Raw genomic sequence first — 20796 nt, 5'->3', positions numbered from 1 at the left:
TTATTTTCTAATTCAACCCCAAGTCAGAAATTTGTCTTAAAAGAAAATATAATATATCCACATTTTTAAGTAGAAGTTCTCAGACTAGACAGATTTGTATAAAATAATTTTTTATTACTTTTCATAACATTAAGAAAATTAGTTGTTTTATTAAAAGTAATAGTCTTTCTTTTCTTGCTTGCTTAGGCATGTTGTTCTTCCTCAGGAAATGGCTAAGCATGTCTCAAAATCCCACTTGATGTCTGAAGATGAGTGGAGACAGCTGGGAGTGCAGCAGTCCCGAGGCTGGATCCACTACATGATACACGAACCAGGTACGTGAGCAAAACAATTTAAAGTTAGCCCATCTTGGAACTGGAAAAAGCTTTCTTCTTAAGATAACTGTAGAAATTAATTGTACCGTTACCTAGTTATGTGAAGTTTTCATCAAATTCTCTTTCAGAGCCTCATATCCTACTGTTTAGAAGACCTCCACCAAGACACTGACCCAATCCTACCACATCTTATTGGGAAGTCGTGCTGTGAGTGATGGCTACCCTTTTGCTGCTTAAACAGTTAAAAAATAATTATTCTTTGTAATTTTCCTCGTGTTTTAGGGACTTGCAATTAGCAACAATTGCTTTGTTCAACCAGAAGGAAAAAAACTGACTTGTGATGTTTATCAAGAAGCAATTTTGTCGTAAAGAAATAATGCAATGGAACACCTGACGGCCCACGTGACCAGTAGGAAGGTTGCTGTGTAGCTAAATATTTGCATATGAACTCTATAGAAGAATGCTTAAACAATTGTGCTGCTGTCATACAGTTTCAGTTTTTCCATGTTTTCTTTGCTGACAGCATTTTCCCCTTTTGGTTGTTTTTTCTCTTTTGGACACAAGAGGGTGCTATAATCTTGTTTTAAAATTTAAATGGAAACATCTTAAACAGTAAGTTATGCAGAGGTATTGTCCAGGTCAACTGCATGTCTTTTTCCCAGATGCACTTTAGCTCAATACAAAGTTTCTAATGTGAAAAACAACAATAAAGCCTCACCACACAGTATTTTCCCCTTACGGAATAGTCATCGGTCTTTAAATCTATAATCCATTTCTTTAATAATCAGCATCTGTTTTGCCAATTAGATTCTAGGAAACAGTCGTCCTGTTCCAATGCTGTAATAGATCTACAAGAAGAAGTCATTGGATAATAAATTATTCAGGTGGAAGAAAATGCTTTTTGTGGAAAATGCTGATGTGATACACTGTGATTCAGCAGAGTTGGAACTTGCATAGCTGCAGGATTCATTCAAATAAGTACCACTGTTGCAATGGTACTTGCAACAGTTATAATTGCGAGTAAAAGTTTCCCTTTTAAAGAAGACCCAACTTTGATAGATTACATTATAAAACGATGACTATTAAAACAGCATTAGTGTTAATTACATTACATAAATTTGCTCTGTGAAGTAAAAAAAGAAATCCAGACCCCAGCAGGATTAATCCAAAACATGCTTAAGAAAACTTCTATGAAAGAACTGCATAATAAAGTTTAGCCTTGTGCCTAACGTGCCTTGCAACAGAACAAAACATGGAATATACCCCATTCAGTGTTTTGGTCTACTGTAAAAACGAACTTTGTTGGATTTTTACAGTAAAAGCCATATGTGTGCAGTATGCATTTGTTTTAGGAGTATGAACAACTACTAACTTTTCAGCATTTTTGAAAACCAGTAGTTGCTCAACATGACATGATCCATTCAATACAAATCAGACAGGAATAAAGCAATTTATTTCAAGACTAAAACCACATGTTTCTTTAAAAAAAAAAAGCAATAAGTGGTAAACTTTCCAGTGTGTGCCAAAACACACTGGACTTTGGCAGTTTAATGTTTACCTAGTGGTATTGTGAATATTATAAGTATTGTTTTATTCAAGTAAATAATTAAGCTAACTTAAGCATAAGACATACTGGCAATAAAAGTATGACCAGAGATAGCAAATTTCTTATCTCAGTTTGATCCTAGTTGAGGCTTGAATAACTAGGTATATTTTGAGTAAAAACTCTGTAAGATAGCCTTGAGGAGTGAAACTGGTTCTTTAAGGAAGTTAAGAGGCAAAACTTTGAATATCAGCACACTATAACTGGGTTTAACAGAGACACTGACCCACAGAATCTGATAAAACTTCAAAAACACATTTGCCGTTTCCACACAAACACTGCTTCAAAATGTATTTATAGTCTTATACTGTAAATACAGCAACAAATCCAGTACAAACTTTCTTAGACTGAAGGAGTCAGTGGGCTTTAATCCTTCCAGTTGGAGGGAGTCCAAAAACCATCACAGCAGCCATGTGAGGTCTGCACCTGCTGGGTGCAAGAGCTGTGAATTCTTCATGTCATGGTCCATCAAACTCTCATGTAAGTGGTGACACTGAAACATATTACTTGTGTTTGTGAAATGTTCAGTGCCAGAGGAGTGGTCCAGCTGGACTGAAAGACCAGTGCACAACCAGAATGAACACGTGCTCACCCAGCTGTGTGGCCATCACAGCTTTCCTGCAGAGGAAAGAGCAGAGATTATAAAGAAGCAAAGAAGTGAAAAAATAAATAACTAAAAAATGCAAGGCAAGGATTTCTGTGGATTCTGTACTTAATAGCCATAAAGGCATACAATCTAAAAAAAAAAAAAAAGAGTAGATGCTTTGAATTGGTCATCACATTTTATTTTTGAAAACCTCAAAACACAATGATGGTAAAGTTGCAGTTAAAACTATTTGAAATAATAAAATTGATAAGGATATTTTGTAATGTAGTTCTTCATAGTCTGATTTATTGAGACTGTTGCTTTCTTACATTTGTACTTATTTATTTTACCATTAGAGACAAGCAATTATCATATTTTTCATCAAAGTATTGCCCTATCAATGGAAATACTCATAACCTTGATTGAACTTCCACCATAAGTAAAGGATGACAACAGCTATTATTGAGACTTGATCACACTTTGTATTGCCTTGTTGCTGAAAATGAGCTATATAAATAAAATTACCTTTACCTTTACACAGAGATGTCAACTTAAAAAAAACGTATCGGTTAAATTTATTTTAAAGATATATATTTTTCAATTGTGCCAATGGTGAGAAGTGAAAGCCAAATATTTTTCTTGGGTTTATTTTTCCCACCAGAAGAAATATCCAAAATCATACAACTGGAATAAAATTATATATATATATATATATATATATATATTTTTTTTTTTTTTTTTAATTTCCAGAAGTATCAAAAAGATTTTCATCTTGCTATACTGATTAAATGAAGTGAAACATTAGACAAAGAGGCTTTTGAAGAACATGAGACGAAAAACACCCCACTGTGAGACCTACCCAGGCTTTTTCCCATCGTTTCAGCAGCTGCTCATGCTCTGTAAGCGCACCTCTCCATTGGTTCAGCTCCCTGGATGGAATGTTTTCATCTGTCAAACAACAACATCCTTCATAGATTTAACCATCACCCGTCGCCCCATCAGTGGCAATACTCACAACCAACCAGGGCAAATCCCTCATACACAACCACTTCACAGCAGTTTAACATTTTTACCCAAATCCACACAACCATAATACCTCCTGTAGTGAGATGGAGGTCAATGTCAGACGTGTCACTTCCTGTGCTGGCTTCAGCAACACAGCGGTAACGGGCTTCCTTGATCAGCGGCCCCCCTCTGAGCCAGCTGCTCACCAGTACCTCCCTCTGGCCCAGTGGCCTTCGGTACTCCATTACTGAGGTGTCCACACTGTACCCATTTATTAGCCAATGAATATGGATGTCGCTTGGACCTGCGGAACAGAACGGGACTTCTTGTTGACTCCTGATTGAGACCCTGGCGTGGAGAACATGGTGCTTTCCTTTGGTACGTTCACATGAGGAAATCAGTTTGCAGAGGTGCAAGCAGTCATGCAGCAATAAACAGATTTCATCACATCTGATTTTGTTTTGTTCAACAGTGATCACGCAAACAGTTCAGCATGCCAGAAAAAAAGTTTCATTTAGGACATTAAGAAAAAGCTTTCCTTAAACCTTATCTATTCATTGCCATCTTGTAAAGTTTGTACATTGAGAGTCTGAAAGAGAACATTGGACATTCAGAAAATAGTTGATGCCTGATAAACTGTCGCCAACCAGGATGACTGTTTAAAACATTTTCTCAATTGTAGAATGATGTGTCCGTATCAGATCTGTTGGTGTGTAAGCCAGCCTCTGAGGCTTGCACGCAAAAAAAAAAGTTTGGCATGCATTTGATTTAAACCCCCTCTTAACATCTCAGTGCTGCCATAGATCTGACTTCAGAGTTGCAATACAAAAACTGTAGCTGAATTGAAGTTGCATGAAGCCCATTTTAGTTCAGCACCAGCTATGTAGAAGATACAAACATCTGAAAGAAGGGGCTCTGGTCAGATGAGACCAAATTTGAACCTTTTGACCAACATGCAAAATGCCAAGTTGAGCAGAAAGCTAACATCACACCAAAAACACCATTCCACCTGTAAAACATGGTAATGGCAGCACCATGCTGTGGGGTTAACCTTCAGTAGCAGAGACAAGGAAGCTGGACAGTTAATGGCAAGATGGATCAAGCTAAATAGAAGGTGAACCTGGAAACCTTTTAGACTTGAGACTGGGATGGAGGCCAATTTATAGCAGGATGCTTTTGATCTAAAGGGAGTTTAGATCAAAAGGACACTGGCTGTATTTGAGTGGTCCAGTCAAAGTCCTGGGTTGAGTCCAAAATTGATGTTCAGGTTTACTTCATTAATTTTTACTGAACTTGTCAATTTAACAAAAAATGAAACAAAAATATTAATCATTGATATGCAAAGTTCATAGATACCCCAAAACATACAACTAAGTGCAGCAGGAGGTGATTCCACAATAAATCAACTCTGGGGATCAAATATAATCGCACGCGACAGCCTTCAGATCATTATTCATAAACATTTTCCTTCCACTTTACATTAATGCTGTCTTTTGTTTTTGGTCAATCATAAAAATCTCAAAGTACATTGAAGTTTGTGGCTCAAACATGACAAAATGCAAAAAAGTGCAGTGGGAATGAATTATCTTTGAGCAATAATGTACAATGATATTTTGTGTCATTTCTTTATTCTGATTCAGTTTTAAAATAAGGTTTTGAAATCTGACAAGGTTTATTTCACCACTCTCCTAGGAGCCCAACATCCCATAAATTTATGTACATAATCAACAACCATTTCCCATATATACAAATATTGACAAATGTTTATACACACACAAAAAAAAAATTTAGGCACAAAAAAACAAAATTAACAGTTTTACCAACAATTCTTCTGCAGACTTCTTCTGCATGTTCCATGGAGCCATTGTGAACAGTGCTCATCTTTAAATTTTACAAATTAAGACTGCCATTACACAGCAATTTATAAAAAATATATTTGTGCAAGTCAGTTGTAAAGAAGCTGACATTTTTGCAATGAATCCCTATTTCGTATTTTCAGAAATCGATCCACCTTTGTGGTAATCCAGCGAACAAATCCAGAAACCCAAACACTCAGTTCTGTTAGTTCAGGCTCGAGTAATGCCAACACACAGTAGAAAGGGGAGGAAAAAATGCAAAACAAAGGGTTAAATACACAAGGCATGGGTTTCAAAACCAAGCATGTGTCCCTGAGGGAGGGGGAGGTTTTTTTCAGGGGGGGGTATGAGATGGGTCAGAGTCACAGGCAGCACTCACCCAGAGCGAGGCAGAAGAGCAGGAAGGCCTCCTGGGCATGAACCCCCCAGGCCTGGTCCTTCAGGAGAGGAGGCAATAGTCTTACCTCTGCCTCCCGAGCCTCCACACAGTGGGGCTTGGCAGGAGAAGAGGAGGAAGGGAGAGAAGAGCAAGAGCTACTTCCAGAGGATGACAGAGAAGATGAGGAGTCGATAGAGGAGGCTGTGAGAGGGAGGGAGTGGCGGAAAAGAAGAGAGCTTTGAGGAAAGTCTGAACACCGGATGGCATGCAGAGAGAATAAAAAAAGGGAGAGTGAGAGGTATAAAACTAGAAGTTTTGCAATAAATAAAATCAAAATGAAGGATGAATTGCTGTGTTGATATTACCACAGATGTGTCATTTTAAATAATCTAAAATAGAATGTTTAATAAAATCATAATAAATATTAAACTTCAGATTGTTTCCAGGGCTCTAATGTCCTCTGCTCATACTGTACATTTTTATTTCAGTAACACACCACATAAGGGAGACAGCCTGATGAGGGTTAATACACAGGACAATCAGGAATGTCGACTTCACAGATAAAGAGAAAAAGAAAATGTTTTTTTTTTTTAAATCTCAGCAGTGCCACTCATCAACAGTCCAGGGTTCGATACATTCCAGCTTTTCTCCACCAATCAAGATGTCCGACTGTTTTTCTATCTTCTGACGTATCGACTCTGTGATGGAGCTTCACAAACCGCGTGGCTGACAACACAGGGCAACACACAAAGGCAAATCACACACAACCTCCCTGAGAAATTACCATGACGATGAAACATCAGTTACACAAATGGATGCAAATGCTCCGAGGGACATTATTATCCACTCAGGCTGAATAGAAATAGGATTCCAACTTGGGAAAACATCACAATAACTTACCAATTTGGTAAAGAATGCTTCCAATTTGGAATATAAGAAATAGCTTTTCTTGCTGGACTCAGCTGAAAGGATAAAAGCTTTAAATCAGACCACAAAAGGGCAAAACATCTGGTCCAAGCCTTCAGATATTTGCTACATGCTGGACATGCGCTCACTTTCATGACATTCAGCTTCTTAGCATGGGCCAGTGACCTGCAGACGGTATCAAGGCATGGCAAGATTTCACAAAGTTAGACTTTTAAAATGAATCAAATTGTCAACGTGACCAGAGTTTTGTCCAGATGCATAGAGCATTAAGTAATGGCAACAATCCTCCTCCTCCAAGCAGAGGAGGAGGAGGATTTCCCTCTCTTAGATTACAAATTCAGCTGTTTGGAAACATTTCTAGTTGTGAAAAACACCACCCATTCCTCCATAAAGAGGTTAAAAGACACTAGTTTAAAGCAACTTTGGGTTAGCGCCTACATATCAGACTGTTAAAACTGTGCTACTCTCTCAGGAGTATAACGACCAAAAGGTTCAATATTTTCCACAATAAATTTTGCAGTCATTCTGTATTTTTGCTTAAGTCTTATGATAAATACATGTTGATGCTTTTTATTTTAACAGGTAAATGAGTACACTTTGTTGTTTTAAATAAAATTAACTGGATCATGTCAGACATTTTGGGGGGGTTTATGCTAAATACGTCAATCTGTTTGTTTTACTCAAGGTCATCATGGTGGCCCATGCCTACTGCAAAAATAAGAAACTTAGCCCTGGTGTACTTTTTACTCTGAACATGTAAAAACACTAGTGATATTCATCAGTAAGCGTCATCTGCATCCGCAAACTGGATGGACTGGGAGTCGCAGTCCACATCAAACGGTTTCTCCTGGGAGGAGCTATCACCTCCAAAGTTGTGAGAAGGGAGGCGTCCGTTGCCGCACTCGGGTTCCGTCTCGTAGCCAGTGTCGCGCAGTGCCTGAAGGTTTTTGGTGGTTTGGCTGCCGTTCTGCGCACGTTGTTCCGTCATGTTAATTTTGTCGGCAGCAGACGCTTCCATTAAACCCGCCTCACATGCCCTGTACTCTGGCTGATGGGTACACTTGTTGCTCCCTAGCAGAGTGGCTCGCAGCCTGAGGCATGGGGCCGGGAGATACTGCATGTAGCAGTTGTACACCATCGCGGCTAAAAACAGGAGGAAGAACAGGAGGAAAAGGGAGAGGAGGGCCACGCTGTTGTTGTGTTGCAAATACTCCGCAGAAGGGTCCTGGCTGTCTGAACGAGGAATGACGGAGTTTGGGGGAAGGTTCCTGCTTGGCTGTAACCTGACTGTGCCACTGGGCGGCGGGGTTAGTGATGGGTCAGTTTGGGGCGGGGTGGTGAGGAGGACTGTGGATGTGAAGCTGGCCGAAGTTAGTGGCTGTCTCTCTGTCTTACCATTACCTTCAGCTGGAAGCACGCTACTCGTCTCCTGGCTGCGGACTGTGGTGGCCACACGGTTTGTCTGGTCAGGGGGTCCAGGAGGAAGATCCAGCTTCAATGTGTATCCAGCAAGAAGGCGGCTAAAGTTCTTCCCGGCAGCGGGAGCCCATTCCACAGACCAGCACTGGTAGTCACCCTGATCCTCAGGGGCCACGCTGTAAATGAGGAGCCCGTTTTCGCCGATGAAGTGGAAACGAGAGGCCTCGTCGAGAAGAGTGTTGTTTGATTTCCACATCATATGAGCCAGGTTGGAGTTCACCATGCAGGGAAGCTCAGCAGAGCTGCCTGGTTTCACTAAGACTTTCTGATAGTCTTTCAGAGACACCAAAGACACTGAAAAGCAAACAAAAAGAAGTCACATTTGCTTCTCCTGTTCTAGTGATCCTTCAACTGGAAAATAGTTTTCTCATACTTATGGCCTGAACAATGTACTGTGTAGTAACCCTCTGTGTGCAGTCAGACTGTTCCGGCTCTTTGGGTGGATGTGTGCACATCTTACCTGGAGGACACTTGTCTGCATCACCGCTTAAACTCTGGATCAGACTCCTGCAACACAAACAACCTATGAGTTCAAATTATAATCAAACACTGAGAAGCAGGTAAATCAGGTCTGACCCCTAAGACCTCTGGAAGTTTCCTTTTCACTGATGAGTGCAGTACAACTATGCAGAAAGATAGCGGTGATAAAGAGTGAATGTAGCCCATCAGGTTACCTGAGCTGCTCCTTTGGAGCATCAAGAATGCAGACACAGGCGGCTGCGTTGGGGTCCCAGGCGCAGTAGGGGTCTCGAGCCAGGACACAGTCGTCACACGTAGAATACTTGCCACAGAAAGCTGTGGGGGACTGAATGATGCCAGAGTCCGACCCAGCATACACCGACCGTGTCTGGAAGAAATAAGTTTGTTCATATTATATGCAAAGAAATGTATTTATAAACAAGATCGTATAATTCCTATTTTTTCTGTGGTATTTAAAAGTACAGACTATCAAACAACTTGTAAACTTTTCTTTATGTGTCTGTACAAATAAAATGATGACTTTATGACTTTCACAATCACCAAATGTTTCCAGCAAACTTTTTTTCCCCCCCTCAGACAAGACATAGGATCTTATCTGAAATTGATAGAATTCACCTGAAATGTTTAACTTATATTTTTGGAGAACTGAAGAAGAAACTGACCTCCGAAGACAGCAGTAAGTTTTTTATGGGTTCAGAGTTCTTCAGGAGCTGGATCTCCTCCACAATATGGACATCTTCCTTGAACACCACAGACTTGTGCAGGACACCTTTATCTAACAATCACAGCAGAAGAAGAAAAAAAAATGTAATTATCCAACAAGGCACACGTGGGGAAAGTATTCTTCATTAGTTTAACATTTTAGCATAACAGAATTCAAACATGTTATTGCAAACTGCAGCAAGATCAAGCAATTTGCATGCAGTATCACAGCAGATAAGTTCTCACCTGTTCCGGTGAAGATTACATCATAGATGTTCCCATCAAGTGCATGGACCCTCTCTACTACAATCTGAGTGTAGTTGACGTCCTTGGTGATGAGTCGAGGTCTGTTGCCGATGGGCAGGACAGGGTCCTCCAGCAGCGGGTGGTCTCGGACAAACTGAAGGGTTTTGTCCGGAAGGTGGAGTGAGGTGCTGATGTTTTTTTGACGCAGTTGGTTGCTAATACACTGGTGTTGTGGGGGGAAAAAGGACAAATTAAAGTCGGACAAATACGGATTCTGTATCAAATATTTGATACAGAATCTTGATGTATTCATAGCACTTACTCATTGCGCCCTCTCAAGTTTCAGACCACAAACTTTAATGGGATTTTACATGGTAGACCAACATAAACGAGAGCTTAATTAATCTGCTCTGGATTTTTATTTAGGGGAATTAAAGGCCCGCTACAATTTTCAGATTTTTTTTGTAAATACTTTTATAATTTTCTGTCCCCTTCACAATTGTGTGATGCTTTGTGTTCCCGTATCACCAAACACACAGTGAGCTTTGTGGTTGTAATGAGCTATGAGTTGAGCAAAACATGCGAGTTGAGAGTTGACAGGCACTCACTGCACCAGGACGGGGAGACGGAGGGATGCCGTTATACCGCACCCACTTTGTGTGGGACTGCTCCACTGTGGCCTTCTGCATATACTTCCCCTTAGAGAAGACTTCCTCCACAGCTGTCATTTTGTAGGCACACACCGCTGACAAACCCACATTTCCCCTACGGCAGTAAAGCACACAGGTGTGATAAATCAGTTGGATAACAAGGAGAAGAAAGAAAATGATAACATTTAAATGAAACAGACATATTTATGGATTGTTACATAGCTGAAAGGTAAAGAAATCACTGACCACTGAGGGGTGAAAACACCATAGAAGACTGTGTCTCTCCAGTCTCTCCCCTTCAGGATGAAAACGTCATGAACCACATTGAAAACAAAGTTGAGCTCCGGCATGGAGCACACCAGCTTGGCTTTCAGAAAGGAGGTCCATTTCTTCTGCAGAGTACGCTCTCCTCCAAGGTCGCCCTGGAAACGGATATTAAAGAGGCCAGGTGTAAAAAACAAAGAGGAAGAAGTCACATTGAAAATCTTAAAGTAAGTTAATGTGCAAAAGGGACATCAAAATCAACTCATTTTCCTTTTACTAGCTTATAATATGGATTATTCTTCTGGACTTTCTAATAAACTAATTACCAAAAGACTATATAGCATCACCATAGTCAGGCTTATAAATACTGTTAAGATATTTGAATTAGAAACCACACATTTGGCAGAAACTAAAAAGAAAATTAAAGACTGACTAGTTTGTCTTAAAAAGCCCTTCAGTTATGTTCCTCAAAAATACTGGATATCTGTCTATAGAACTCCACTGAAGAAGAACCCATTTCCATCTTTGCCATGGTTCACCTTTAAAAATGACAAAGGTGGTAAACCAAAACCTCTCTCATATTGTGTGGGGGAAAAATCTGCAAATAGCTAGTTATAATCTCTGAAGAATATATCTTCAGTTTTGTGGAAAGAGCAAAAATTTTACTTGAACTGATAGATTTTGGTGGATTGTGTTCGAGTCTTTAACAAAGTTATATTCGAATTCTTACATAACAGTCATAAGCTAATGTCTGCTGGTAGTTTGTTGTCTAACAAATGTTGCGCAAGTATAATCACTCTTATTGACTGGAAGTCAATACAAAAGAAATTACTTAAGATTTGATCACCACAAAACACAGAAGATTGGAATCTGAGAACGATCCATAAACAACAACAACATGGCAACGGGGATAAAAGAAGCATGCTGCAGGTATGAGCAGATGGTGCACAGCGTGCGCTGACCTTACAGACGCGAGCCACCCTGGGAATGAGCAGCTTGCCAAAGAACTCGTACTCCACTGACACCTCGGTGAAGAAGTAGTAGATTTTGTCGTCCTCGCCATCTCCTCTGTGCTTCTCGGCCCTGATCACATCTGCAAAGACGAAGCTGGGCTCTGAAATGAATACACATGGAGAGGACAGATAAATACACTGGTGATGCAAGAGGTTCCGACCAATATAAAAAAAAATTTTACAGCCCATTTATCCACAAAAAAATTCTACATCGATCCTGAATTGAGCTGTTTAATACATAGTATGCACAGTTTAGTTTAGATTTCAGGAGTTTACAGTTTGGAGATAATGAGACCAAGATAGATTCTCCATTGCTAACTACCACCTAAATATTGCGTACATATGCTATACAGTTACTGTGTTAAAATACTTTTCTTCATTGTATGTTATATTCAAATTTTCATAAATCAATTCTAAGTCATAACATCAAAATGAACAGAAATTAAGGCATGAAACCATCATTGAGTGCACACGCACGGTTCACTTTTTGAAGAGAGGTCCTGAGCATTTAATGATATTTTAATTTACTGAGATGTAGGTGTGTATATGTTCTCCATACATTTGGTCTTAGAAGTAAGCTGCAAGACAGAAACCTTTTCCTCCATACTTTACAAAAAATATGTAATTTGGTGAAGCTAAACTTGAACTTTGGGATCAAAATTCCATAAGGTGCAAAAATGATCAAAGAAAAACAACATATCTACAACAAAACATGGTGAAGGCAGCATCATCCTCATGCTTTATTTTTTATTTTTTGCATCACTAGGGGCCCATAATAAATCCAGACATACAAGTGAATGACTTCACCGGACAAATGTAAGTTCTAGATAGGCCCAGCCAGAGTCTAGAACTGAATTTGACTGAAAATATCTAGGGTTGCCAGAGGAGTAACCCCCAGATATCTCTTGTAGACAAGAGATGTCCTTAGTCTGATACATTTGGGTAACTAACTATTGTGGGTAAATACTGATTGTGAACACATTTTTAATGTCATATAAAGCTGACTTTTAGCAATCCACTACGGGTCAGAAACATGTTAGTAATCCTAAAACTCAACAAACTTCGATCTGCAGAGAGTACTTCCCCCATTTAAAGTCAGGGTTGTTTACAGAATGAATAATCACGAGTTTGTGGTCCAGCAGCAGCAGTGACATTTTAACAGACTAACTGTCTCAGTAAAAATGAGAAGCTGTGAGTTGCATGTTCTGTACACAGAAAAACTGAAATCAGTCACAATCTGAATGTGTGGGATGTTGTAAAAAGGAGAACAGTCAGGGTGGCGAAAAAAATGCCAAAAATATATTTGTCCCAGTCTGGCAGTATGTTGAAGTATCTTTCAGCTGGATGAACCACCTGAGAAATATGGTCCAAACTCACCATTGAGCCATGATGTGGAGTACTCTGTCCTCAGCAGGGGATGGGATGGGGAATATCTGGAAATAATCGGTTCACTGCCTAAGAAGTTATAAGCTGTCCCAGAATAGAGGTCTCCATCTGATGGGAGAATGAAGCCAAGTCAGTTTTCCCTCGCCATGACAAGAGATTACTACAGATTATTATCCATTTTAATGCAGGGCCTTCAACCAAAAGAGCTCTTTGTGAAATGAGCCGAAGTTGGCCTCAACTTACCGACCATGACGGCGGTAAAGCTCTGCGAAGGGTCAAACGAACACTTCCCTCTGCCATCCTCAGGTCGACCCTCCAAAGAAAAGTCTGCAAGATTCTGAAACACACAAGCTCATATAAGTCACCAATGCTGCTGATTAGTGGGTGCATGTAGTGTGACGTTTGCAGTTAAAGTGTAATGAACCATTAGCCCACCAAGTAATCACACTGAGGCTGGAAGGCATGTGTGCCACAGATGTAAAGCCGCTTGTCATCCACTATCTGGAGCACTCGAATGTAGTTGGGGCAGTCCCTCTGAATTGGAACAGGAAAAAGTTATTTACATCATAGATCCAGACAGGAAAAGCTTGTATGAAACAAGCGGAAAATGTATTTGTTATCTAGCAAACCTCTCTTGATTTTCCTTTACGTGTGCACATCTCCATGGGATGTTCTGCAACTATCCACTGAACCTATGAATCAAACATGACAACTTAGATTTTTGAAGATATCCTCTATTCTGTGATAGCGCCATTATTCCCACTCTTTCACCTTTTGGTTCCTGACTGTCACATTCCTCTTGTTGAGCTCAAAAATGGCGTCCCTTGCTCCCACATACAGAGCATCTCTTTCCTCACTCAGCAGTAGCGTCGAGTAGTTAAAGATGCCAGGCTCTGAAAACTCCAGGAGGTCCAAATCTGAGGAGGATGATGATGTTTGATGATGAGGCCACATTTACAGCTTTCAACCAATAGAGCTACATTAAACCATATTCAGAGTTTAAATTAAGCAGCTCATTATACATTTAGATCAGCATTTTTGAAATTACAGGAGATTCAATTCATAGGACTAATTTTGAGGACTAATTTTAAATTGACTGAAATAAAATGCTGGTCTTAATTCTCATCTCAGCAGCTCATGCAGGTTAGATGAATAGAAACTTCCTGTTAAATATATTCGAACTCTTTGTGGTTGTAATGTGACAAACATTATATTGAGATTTTATGTGATAGACCAACACAAAGTATTGTTTGTTAGATTTTGTTAATGGGAAGGAAAAGAATGCAACATTAAAAAAAATCACTAATTAAAATCTGGAAACTGTAACATGCATTATATAATCAGCCCCTTTTAATAAGATGCCTCTAAATAAAATCCTCTAATCTGGTTGATCCATAAACAAGAATCCTTGAAGCTTTAATTGTAGAAAAATTTGTTTTTAAAAGAATTGACTACAAAGGGCTGAATAAATATGCACAATAAACTTTTCAGTTTTTTAAAAAAATTGTATAATAATGTGAAAGCCATTTGAAACGTTCAAGGGTCACGAATGCTTTTTTCTTTTGTAAGGCAATGTAACTAGAAACTCATGTCTTCTTCCTCCTAAGACATTCCTTCTCTTATATTGAAGTCTTTTTAAAACACTAATAGAAATTAGCCTTTCTGCTTCGCGTGGAACTGGTTTGAAACAACATGTCAGCAAATGCAATCACCTTTTCTTCCTTTTCAAAGACTGCAACTTGGTTTTAACTTCAAATGCAGGTCACAAACAAACTAAATACCCTCAACAGGCGACTAAATGCGGCTGGGTGACAGAAGAGTTTAAAGAGGAGTCTCTCTTGCTGCTCTCACTCGGGGGCCGAGTTACCTCAACTATTTCTGTAACCAGCAATGAGAACCTTTTCTTCATAGAATCATTCGCCTAATTTGAGACTGGAGCTACTTTCTTCTCATAGAATTAGGCAACAGGTGAAACTAAATGTACTATTGTGAACATGAGACGCCGAGTTGAAAGAGTTTGACATATAAAGACCGTGTGAACGCTCTGTTCCTCCTGCACTGCCAGCGAACTTTATATCCAAGACTCATGTTTCTTGTTTTGAGATTGAGTAAAGATATCGACTCATAGTGAGAAACACTACTTCTCACTGAGATGGCTTTTATAGAAAAGTGAGGTTTATTTTTTTTTCTTTTTGCCAAAAATTAAGGAATCAGATGCTTGACATTTTTCTGAATCTAGAAGTAAAAGATGAAAATGTGTACACAACTTTCACTTCAGCATCCCCTCAGTATCAGTATTATCTTTTCTACTCCTTCAAGTTATCTGCAGCTTTCTCTCTTAATGCAGCAGGTAGATTTACTGTTTCTAATCAAGTCAGCATATTTACTGTGAGCAGCTTTACCTTGGTGTTTCCAGGAAGTTCGGGGAACACTCTGTGGTCCGTGAGTTGAAACCTCCAGGAGGAGCCCCAGAAAAACGCCCAGCACTCCAAATCCCATATTGGACTCTGAAAGCTTTGGAACTGTGAAGTTTCCCCTGCAAGACCACGAAAAGAACAACTTAGAGTCAATGAACTGAAACCTTCATCTGCTTTCCCCGTCTCACGAGAGCTAAAGTTTGTTAAACGGAGTGATGCCATGCAGTGCAAGCTGACAATTGGGGGAACCGACTTTAAGTTCTCGAAAGCAGACTCATCCTGTTTCAGTAAAAAATTAGCATACTGAATGTCATGTACATTAGAATAAAATCTACAGTCAATCATAGACAAAGACATGAAGCCCAGCAGAAGCATTGCGACAGTCAATCAATAAGTTTCTTCTAAAACACAGACGGCAATCATTTACTCCTCTATTTTCTGTTTTTTTCAGTTCATGGGCTCTTGAGTCATGCAGATCTAAGGACAATTCAGACAGAGAATTATAAGCTAACAGAAATGCTCCAGCCATGGTTTAAGAGGATTTGCTGCTTTTCTAAATACCAAGATAAACAAAATATGTATTTTTGGGTTGTTTGTCAGAGAAAATGAGCTAATTCATGAGGTCCTGGTAATTTTGGTTCATCTACGTTTTGAACCTTAGTCATTTAAATAATTTACCATCTGTCAAGCAAGATATGTCATCATCACTTTGCAAACCAGTAATTTGAAGTAATGTTCTGTGATTTATTCATTCAACGCTACAGAAATGTGGTTATGGGACTCTGCCAGAAGGGAGTAATTTCAAATCAGTGTGTTATGTATGATGTGCGTTTATCCCCATAACTCAAAAATACAAACAAGCTGTTAAAGCATACAACTATTGTTTATAAATAGAAACTATTACAGTATGGTTTAAATGTGATGTTATAAAATTGTTTGTTTACGAGTGCAAAACAGATGGATGAAACAAAATGGGGCAGCTACAAATTAGTAAAGGGGCAAAATGACTTGGAGTCAGACATTTAGATAAAGATTTTCTGCCATTTCTGAATAATTAAACTTAATCTTGGAGGAAGCGCCGAGATCAAGGCAGGGGTCCTGAAACCTTTAGGGACGCCGTTCCTACTTGGATATGGGTTGCTGGAGAGACGAAGAATCGTATATGCCAGATTAACATTTTCAAACCTTTTGAAATATTAAGTTACACAGCTCCAGGTGCAGAAAACACCAGAAATTCTTTTTGTTTTATGTCTGGTTCCCTCCACCTTTTTCCCTCATTTCATCCCACCAGACCTAAAACTATCACAAAATGACACAAGATCAGCAATAAACTTATAATATAAATTTGCTGTGCATGTTTAATTTATGTCAACAACATGGGTATAAACCTTTCACCTCACGGAAAGGAAATTACACCTGTTACCACTCTGAGGATGGGGAAAACAAAAAACAAACTTGATCTGCTTGCCTCTGGTGATGACGATAATAACCAAAGCCTTCACGACAAAGCTGCTGGTGTGCAGCCATTATCAGACACTGGTGTCTGTTTTCATTTGTCAATATGATGAATCACTATGACATTTCGGGATCGCGCCTTTAACGAACGTTACTTAGTGGGTTGGACTTTGTAGGGCTGATCTAAGCTCAGTTTTCCCCCCTCCACTCAACCACTCAGCTGAGCACAGAAGGCAGTCTGCTTTTTTAGTATCCTCTGTGTTTACCTTGAAATATCTCCAAAGTACAGACTTTTTTTTTTTTTGAGTATCAACAAATAACTTATTGGTGTGTTACCACCGCCACCCTAGTATGAAGTGTGGCTTATCCTTCGAGTTGCACCGCAACCCAGCCCTCGAGAAAAATCCAGCAGAAAAGTGGTATCGGTTTGTAGTATCGGCTTGCTTTTACAAGTACAAGTACTTGACACTTGTATTGGGACACCGCTAGTTTCTAATCAGAAGTTTCAAATAAAATCTTTGGTTAAACAAAAAAAAAGAAGCAGCAGCTTTAAAACATTAGTCAAATATTGCAATAAAATCTCTAAATCTACTCTAAGTCCTGTTTCTAAATGTGGCCTGATTTATTGCAGTTTGAGAAAAGCAAGGCAGAGAACCCAAAATTATCCCAAAGGTCAGTTTTCACTACACTCAGCTCAATTCATTGTGACTCACGCAGAAGACCGATTACCTCCTTTTACTCAATTATTGTTGACGCTGAAAAGGCTTCGGCTGGGAGGGTGATTAAATGACATAATTCAATTGTAAAGCTTACATGCTTCCTTTCTGCTGATCCAGTCATGTGAGAGCTGCTGTGTTTAAGCCTCGTACCCTGGTTAGTGTCTCATTTAAACACAGGATGTCGGCCTTTAGGGAGCCATGTGCATCCGGTGTCTCATGAAAGAAGGTTTTAGTGGCAGCAATCAGCAAAGGGCAAGTTCCAAGCTCTGTGCACGCTTCACCTCTGAGTAAGCAATGCGATCCTGCACCAAGCAGGTTATTCTGGTTTTATATCACCACACAATTGAAAGAATGCAAGGTACCAGCAAGAAAACTGAAAAATGGTTGGACCAGTTGCCAAACAAATGTGATGTAGCAAGAAGCTGACTGATTACCTATGACTACTGGCTGCCCAATAGTTAAGACTCTCCAGGTACTCCAGATTCCCCCACAGTAAAATAAAAAAACGTGACAGGAATTGGTCTCTCTAATCTGTCCTTAAGAGTGGAGGTGTGCATGCTTGGTTGGTTGTTTTGTGCTGCCTTGTGATTGACTGGCAACATGCCCAGGGTGTACCCATCTCACGCCAGAGGACCACTTCAGACAGGCACCCAACAAAACTGCAAGAATAATGGACAAAGGCTGAATGTTCAGATGCGTCTCCAATTCATTCAAGCTGTGAGAGTGTAGTACAGTTTCAGCGGATGACAGGAAGGAAAACTACAAAGTTGTTTCCTTGAAGTCGGTCATGGATCATGCTGCATTTAGAGAAGTTTAACATTTAGGAAACAGGATCTGTATTTTTGCATCAAGCTGTATGTTCTTGTAATACTGGCCACATTAATCAGACATAAGATAGTAATCAATTTTGCTCCCAATATAGTAATAAACACCGGTGCAAAAAAACCCAGTCACCACCAGTTTGCACCTTTGTTACTATTTCTGTTTTAAAAGCTACTTTGAGTCGACAGTCCCCAAATGAAGTCTTATTGCTGCTTTTAAAAGCTCATTTTAAAATAAACATTCAAATTATGTTCTTGTATTTTATTTTACTATAGTCCTAAAAGAAAAATAAAATCAGCTATAATTGATACTGGCAGGTGAAGGGATAGCAAATAACCAGGGATTAGAATATTATCAACTAAATTCTAGCATCTACAAATACAACAAACACTGGTATTTAGCTAACGTACTTGTACTAAAAAGATTTTCTCATTCAGATTTACTGAATAAATTAAAGAACACAACAAATAAATCATTGTTGATTGCTTTTTAATGACCTGGTGCCCCTATTGTGGCTCATTAAGCTCAAATTTAGGTTAGTAGTCCGTCCCACAGCAGTTTGAGGGGGAGAGATGTATCATATGGCATGGCAGTACGTAAAATCAGTCAGGCTCAATCCAATACGAGACAAAGAAGGGAAATTATAATTGATTATTGATCCATTTCTAAATGAGAACAACAAGGTCTATAGGCCACAACCTTTACCAACACTGAACCTTCCACCCTTCAGAAATTTCACAAACAAAATCTGCTAGAGCTGGAATTCCATCCCAGCTTCAGGCTCGACCATGGACTCCATTCTGCTAAACGGGGGGAGTCAAACACACAATCATCCATTGTTTGCAGAAGATGAGGGGAGCCTCCACTCGACTCCATTCCAGCCTGCCTCACATCCGCGTCATCACTGAGGAGTAGTCAACAATGAATAGAGAGAAAGGTTTTACCTCCCCCTCGAAACCCCTTCGGTTCTTTTGCTGCCTTGCCAGCCTAAATGCCAGGACAGCTTAGCCATAAGGAAGGGCCCCCCAAGGCAAGCTGGACTTTTTAAATACCACAGAAGTCCATGAGATCTGAGTGCAGGGTGAAAATCTCAAGATGATCACAGCAGAAACACTGAAGACATGACAAAGAGCCCAGGCGGACAATATTTTCTGTGTTTATGCTTGGAGATTTAAAAAAAAAAAAAAAGAAAAAATCCCCTTTGGGCACATTCCATAAGGAACAGTTTCCCACTAGACTCAATCATCTATCTGAACTCATGATGGCCTCCATCATTCCTGCCACTCTCACACCCATTTAGGGCAAACCCCAGGCTTCATAACCGTTTCAGACTCAGTATTACAGTAGCAGAAAGAGCACACACTCATGAGTCAATGCTGCTGAGAAATGTAGGAGTGTCTATAGTGGCCTGGGGATATTTAAGACTGTAACCATGCTGGCTGGTCTCTTTGAGCCCTTTGTGTTCCCAGCTCAGCTCTGCTGACTGGGCAGAGAGCGGACACCTGTTTGGGGCCTTGAAGTTCCCAGCACTGTGCTGTTAGCTGGCTGCAGACACTGGCAGGCTGTCCAACAAGTTCAGGAAAGAAGAAACAAGACATGAGAGCTTATCTGAGCGCTTGAGTCTTGGCCATTTTTCCTTACATTGGTGCCATTGCTATCTTGACTAAAGTGGCTGGCTGGGAATAAGTAAAAAAAGAAAAAAAAACTCCAGATCTCAAATTTATACTGCTCTCCTTTTCCATTTGTTTTAAGACTAAAATGTACCAAGTGCTGCTGTTTGGCTTGGATCTACATCTACCTGGAGTGTAAATATGTATTTTAAGAAGTAGCCAAAACAATTTCAAAGGTTGGATACTTTAAGGTAAGCAGTTTCTTAAAAAAAATAAATAAATAAAAACTTTAACAAAACATTAGAGCATTCAGAGCCTCCCAGAAGTATTCGTATTCCTTGAACCTTCCCACTTTGTTTCACATTTAGATTTTATTGGGATTGTAAATGATAGACCAACACAAAGTAGATAAGAATATTTCTAAATAAAATGCAAGCCATCACAAGCTGGATAAGAGAAAAAAGGTCATCAGGTCAAGAGAGAGAAAATTTGGGTTAGAAAAAGAGAACATGAGAAAAACGCCAACCCTGCATGTCACCCCGAAATCTTCATCCCCTCTCAGTGAAACATGGTGGCAGCAACAAGATGTGGGGCTCATTTATTTAGCAGGGATGTGGAACAAGATCAGAATGGATGAAAAGAAAAGCAAAGCTGAAAACAGAAATACTAAAAAAGCTGTAAGAAGCTGCAAAGGCGCTGGACAATGATTGTACACATGCAGCCAGTGTGACTGAGGTTAAGTGGTTTTCCAAAGAACAATGGTCAAATATTCCAGTTGCTAGATGTGCAAAGCTGGCAGAAACAAAACTACTGTATTGGTCTATCCTGTAAAATCCCAACAAATTACTTTGATGTTTGAGGTTGTTGGGTGGCAAAATTCAAA

At 39.6% G+C, this 20796-nt stretch overlaps 2 protein-coding genes across 9 annotated transcripts in view; one reads left to right on the top strand and one right to left on the bottom strand.

Annotated features, from left to right (window-relative positions):
• LOC103473861 (cyclin-dependent kinases regulatory subunit 2) overlaps nt 1-2517 on the top strand; it is a 4524-nt gene extending 2007 nt beyond the window's left edge. Inside the window, exons 2-4 of one of the 2 annotated variants that reach the window (XM_008424469.1) lie at nt 187-314; nt 443-521; nt 2446-2517. In XM_008424469.1, coding sequence (XP_008422691.1) covers nt 187-314; nt 443-486 — 172 coding nt within the window. In that variant the 3' untranslated portion in view covers nt 487-521; nt 2446-2517. Of the gene's footprint in view, nt 1-186; nt 315-442; nt 522-596; nt 1796-2445 lie in introns of those variants that run through there. The other variant, XM_008424468.2, reaches the window with a different exon arrangement.
• sema4d (sema domain, immunoglobulin domain (Ig), transmembrane domain (TM) and short cytoplasmic domain, (semaphorin) 4D) overlaps nt 1751-20796 on the bottom strand; it is a 41248-nt gene continuing 22202 nt past the window's right edge. For 6 of the 7 annotated variants that reach the window (XM_008424472.2, XM_008424473.2, XM_008424476.2 and 3 more), the window contains 14 exons: nt 15293-15426; nt 13662-13807; nt 13520-13582; nt 13326-13424; nt 13134-13227; nt 12882-12998; nt 11454-11605; nt 10474-10649; nt 10186-10342; nt 9578-9800; nt 9292-9404; nt 8824-8996; nt 8610-8656; nt 6343-8443 (listed from right to left, as the gene is read on the bottom strand). In XM_008424472.2, coding sequence (XP_008422694.1) covers nt 7449-8443; nt 8610-8656; nt 8824-8996; nt 9292-9404; nt 9578-9800; nt 10186-10342; nt 10474-10649; nt 11454-11605; nt 12882-12998; nt 13134-13227; nt 13326-13424; nt 13520-13582; nt 13662-13807; nt 15293-15426 — 2689 coding nt within the window. In that variant the 3' untranslated portion in view covers nt 6343-7448. Of the gene's footprint in view, nt 2536-3362; nt 3452-3599; nt 3813-5743; nt 5945-6342; nt 8444-8609; nt 8657-8823; nt 8997-9291; nt 9405-9577; nt 9801-10185; nt 10343-10473; nt 10650-11453; nt 11606-12881; nt 12999-13133; nt 13228-13325; nt 13425-13519; nt 13583-13661; nt 13808-15292; nt 15427-20796 lie in introns of those variants that run through there. The other variant, XM_008424477.2, reaches the window with a different exon arrangement.

Source organism: Poecilia reticulata, linkage group LG12 (genome assembly GCF_000633615.1).
Source record: "Poecilia reticulata strain Guanapo linkage group LG12, Guppy_female_1.0+MT, whole genome shotgun sequence".
NCBI lineage: Eukaryota > Metazoa > Chordata > Actinopteri > Cyprinodontiformes > Poeciliidae > Poecilia > Poecilia reticulata.
This window is presented reverse-complemented; position numbering and strand designations above follow the sequence as displayed.